General features: G+C 37.4%; 1 protein-coding gene across 5 annotated transcripts; it reads left to right on the top strand.

Moving 5' to 3' along the window:
• The first annotated feature begins 276 nt into the window (after nt 1–276).
• On the top strand, nt 277–3850 carry LOC108339039 (chitin-inducible gibberellin-responsive protein 1). 5 transcript variants are annotated; one of them, XM_017576190.2, is made up of 2 exons: nt 277–662; nt 1889–3850. In XM_017576190.2, the coding sequence occupies exon 2, from the start codon at nt 1980–1982 to the stop codon at nt 3675–3677; it is 1698 nt and encodes a 565-aa protein (XP_017431679.1). In that variant the 5' UTR covers nt 277–662; nt 1889–1979; the 3' UTR covers nt 3678–3850. The 5 variants fall into 5 exon arrangements, with proteins under 5 accessions (XP_017431679.1, XP_052733777.1, XP_052733778.1 ...); XM_052877817.1 differs by lacking the exon at nt 277–662 and adding an exon at nt 670–1233; XM_052877818.1 differs by lacking the exon at nt 277–662 and having other exon boundaries at nt 670–2074; nt 2168–3850.
• Nucleotides 3851–4219: the final 369 nt, after the last annotated feature.

The raw sequence follows: 4219 nt of genomic DNA, 5'->3' as shown, positions 1-4219 counted from the left end.
TTAATAATTAAAATATATTAAAATTTAAGACATAAATAAATTTTAGTTTCATATCAAAATTTAGGAAATATAATAATTATATTTAACTGTATTAGTAAAAGGAGAGAAAGTAGTAAGGAATATATTCCACCAAGGAAATTTTATTGTTTCTAAAAGAGAATTGGAATTCATCTATCTCTTGATGAATCTTGAACTATTCATATTTTATCCCAATTCAGTACTAGAGACTCTCACCGAAACATAAGAAAGCGAAAGAAAGCCAGCTACGCTGCTGACAGGAATGTTCGAAATCCAAGTTCCAAACGTGTGCTCTGGTCGGCGTTTTCAACGCTTCAGTCAACCCCAAACCACTTAACGTCCGTTACAAAACCACAAAATTTCTAACGAATATTTTCCTCCGTTACCCTTATTCCGCCGTAATTTCCAACACCTTTTTCTCCTGCTTTTCCTTCCCCTATATTTATACATACCCTGTTTGAACACTCCCGGTCTCATATTGCGGTTATTAAAAAAGCTCCTTCTCCATGGTGCCTTCGTTTTCCTTCAAAACCATATTATTATATGTCATCAACTGAAGCGAAATTCAGCATAGTTTAGCTCTGCACGTGTATTGAATCAAAGTCTTTTCTATTGGTACGCGTTGAATATTAATGGTCTTCAAGGTATGCTAAGTGCTTACACCAACGTTTTTCACTTTCCTAGACAATTTGGTTTTCTCGGTCACCGTTTTTTTTTTGTATTCGCAGTTTATGCATCTTTTTCTATGTTATGTGTTTGTTTGCATACAAGGCTGATTCTTAATGCTTGGTGATTTGAGGGTCTTGCTTTCTGAATTAAGAAATAGAATTTTGCATGTTATTGTTTGATTGAGAAGAATGATGTAACATCATTTCTGCTGCTGAAAGCTGCAAATTTTGGTTGAAGTTGAAGGTTTCGATTTTGATTTGGTTTAAATTTTTTGCTTGAATAAAATGGTTTGGGCGGGGTGGATTAGTGGATTTTGAATTAAGACGAAGGTTCTTTTTCTGGGTTTCGAGGAATTTTTCTGGATTTATTGGTATGGTATGAACAACTGTATATCCAGCTTCCATGAACTCAGCATCGGGAAGTGGGGCAACTCCACAATAACATCAACAGGAAATAATAAGGTTTAAGTTTTGGTTACGTGGCTTAGTGGCTTTCCTGGTTGCAAAGTAAACATTGGGACAGCAATGAGGAATTGTGACTTACATGGTATCGTTGCAGTTGTTACTATTGATGTTATTATAAGCTTCCTTTCTCTTACTACTTGAGTTTTTCTATGTTCATGGTGTGTAAGTCTTTCTCCTGGTCACTAAATTAGTACATGACCATATTTTTTCTTGATTTGAGATATCTAACGTGTCCCCTCATGCCTAACATGTTCCCGAAAACCAAAATCTGAACATCTCAAACAAGAAAATGGAGGAATGTCCGATAATGGGAACACCATTTTATAAAATGAACTTACATTAATCTTACAAATCAGCCTATAAGGTGAGATCTTGTCTAGTTATATATTATGATTTGGTTATATCTCTAGCTGAAGTGGGTTGGATACATAGACTAAGGAGATAGTCAAGTTATAAGATGTAGATGGTTACAAACTTCATTTCACAAATATTTTGTCAAATTGAATTAGATTTGAAGCTCATCTTCCAAAAATAGAGAAGAGTAGCGATGAATTCAATAACAAAATACCAGAATTGTAGCTTTACATCTGCTAATTAGCGTTATATTTTCCGTGCGTACAAGTTCATTTAATTCTTGTATGTATGTGTGATTTCGCTTCTCCACTTGTTTGGGGCAAAAATAAGTTTTATTGTCTTGTTTATGCGAATATTGACAGATTGCTGCTCTGTTTTACAAGGTTTATCTGTTATTATTGTAAGTGTTGGTATACTAGTCGGGAGCAGAAGTTTGCCAAGGAAACTGCTTTTAGCTGATTGATTTGTCATAGTATGGACTTGAATGAGTTTTCAAGTGTCGGTGTGACTAGTTCGGCAGGAACTCCTTGCACATCATCTCATATTCCTATTTCAGCAATACCCAACAGGTTGCTTGGATCCTTGAAACACGACATAGAACACTCTCCTAATTCGGCCCTTTCTACCCATTTTGATTCTGATACCCTTTCTTCTGCGCTAAGTGACGGCCAGGAACAGCACACCGCTGGGGAAATTCACTCTGGTGTAAACCCTTTGCAGGAAACCAATCATTATTTGTATAGGCCAGTCTCATCTGTGGACCATCTCCAAGACGGTAAGCATCTATCTACTAGATGCTTTTTTCCACAGGATATAGGTTATGATCATGAAACCAGGTATGCATTGCTGGAATTAGAAACTGCTTTGATGGCACCTGATGGTGATGATCAAGTCACCACATCAAGCACTTCTTTGGGTGTTAACAGAAGGCCTACAACATCTGCCCAGAGAAATAGATCCTGGAGCCATGAGGGGCAGCCAAGTGATGTTGCACGAGTAGGTAAGCGTCACAAATCAACTGAGGAAGTATCACTACAAGGATTCCCATCAACCAATTTGAAAGAATTGCTGATTGTATCAGCCAAAGCCTTGTCTGAAAACAACATGAAAGATTTTGATCGACTGATAGAGAAGGCTAGAAGTGTTGTGTCTATAACTGGGGAGCCAATCCAGCGCCTTGGTGCTTATTTGGTGGAAGGACTTGTTGCAAGGAAGGGGGCATCAGGGAATAACATCTACCGTGCACTTAGATGCAGAGAACCTGAAGGAAAAGACTTGCTCTCTTACATTCAGCTACTGTATGAAATATGTCCCTACTTAAAATTTGGTTACATGGCTGCCAATGGCGCCATTGCTGAAGCTTGTAGAGATGAGGACCACATTCATATCATAGACTTTCAGATTGGTCAGGGAATTCAATGGATGACACTTCTTCAAGCTCTTGCTGCAAGACCTGGTGGAGCTCCTCATGTACGGATCACAGGGATTGATGACCCCCTTTCTAAATATGTTCGTGGTGATGGATTAGAAGCCGTTGGAAAAAGGTTGGCTGAAATATCTCAGACATTTAACATCCCAGTAGAGTTCCACAGTGTGCCTGTTTTAGCTCCATATGTGACAAAAGACATGCTTGACATTAGGCCTGGTGAAGCTTTGGCTGTGAATTTCCCTTTGCAACTCCATCACACGGCTGATGAGAGTGTGGATATGAATAATCCAAGGGATGGACTTTTGAGATTGGTAAAATCACTTTCTCCCAAGGTAACTACGTTGATTGAGCAAGAGTCGAACACTAATACCACTCCTTTCTTCAACAGGTTTATAGAAACCTTGGATTACTACTTGGCAATTTTTGAGTCCATTGATGTGTCTCTTGCAAGAAAGAGCAAGGATCGGATTAATGTGGAACAACATTGTCTGGCACGGGATATTGTCAATATTGTTGCTTGTGAAGGGAAGGAAAGGGTAGAGAGACATGAACTATTAGGTAAGTGGAAGTCTAGGTTCACAATGGCTGGATTTTCTCAATATCCTTTGAGTTCATACGTTAATTCTGTCATAAGGAGCCTGCTTAGGTGCTATTCAGAACATTATAATCTTGTGGAGAAGGATGGGGCCATGTTGTTGGGATGGAAGGACAGAAATTTGATTTCAGCTTCAGCATGGCATTGATTACATGCAGAGAGGGAATATTGTACTTGGGGTAGAAATATGTTGCTGACAGATGTTTAAGTTGATTTCCAGGGCCATGTGTCCCTTATCATTGTTTTAAAGGTCATTGTTCCATAAATTACTATATGGAGTTTCATATCTTAGTGATGCTATAACAATTCTTTTATGGAATATTTAGTTATGTACAGGGTTTTGGGTAACAAATTTTGTACTTGTTCCTGAAACTTATTCTTGTCTTCAACAAAAAATTTAATAATTTTACAATAAGATTGTTCACAGTTGGCTACATTCTTATGCGATAAATTTTGTTGCTTTACCCATTTTTGTTTTGATAAGATTATTTGCATAAGGTGATAAATGGTGGCTGGCTCTTTATATACTTAAGGGTAATGACATGGTACTACAGATTTTTTTACAACATTTTGATACAGCACAAATGTTATTTTCACACTGGGTTTAAAGTACGTCAGCATAATAACAAATAAATAATGAACCAATGAAAAAATAACATGTGTGCTATGTAAAATATTGTCCAAAAATTT

Source organism: Vigna angularis, chromosome 5 (genome assembly GCF_016808095.1).
Source record: "Vigna angularis cultivar LongXiaoDou No.4 chromosome 5, ASM1680809v1, whole genome shotgun sequence".
Classification (NCBI taxonomy): Eukaryota; Viridiplantae; Streptophyta; class Magnoliopsida; order Fabales; family Fabaceae; genus Vigna; species Vigna angularis.
Note: the sequence above shows the minus strand (reverse complement) of the source record. Positions and strands in the feature narration are given on the sequence as shown.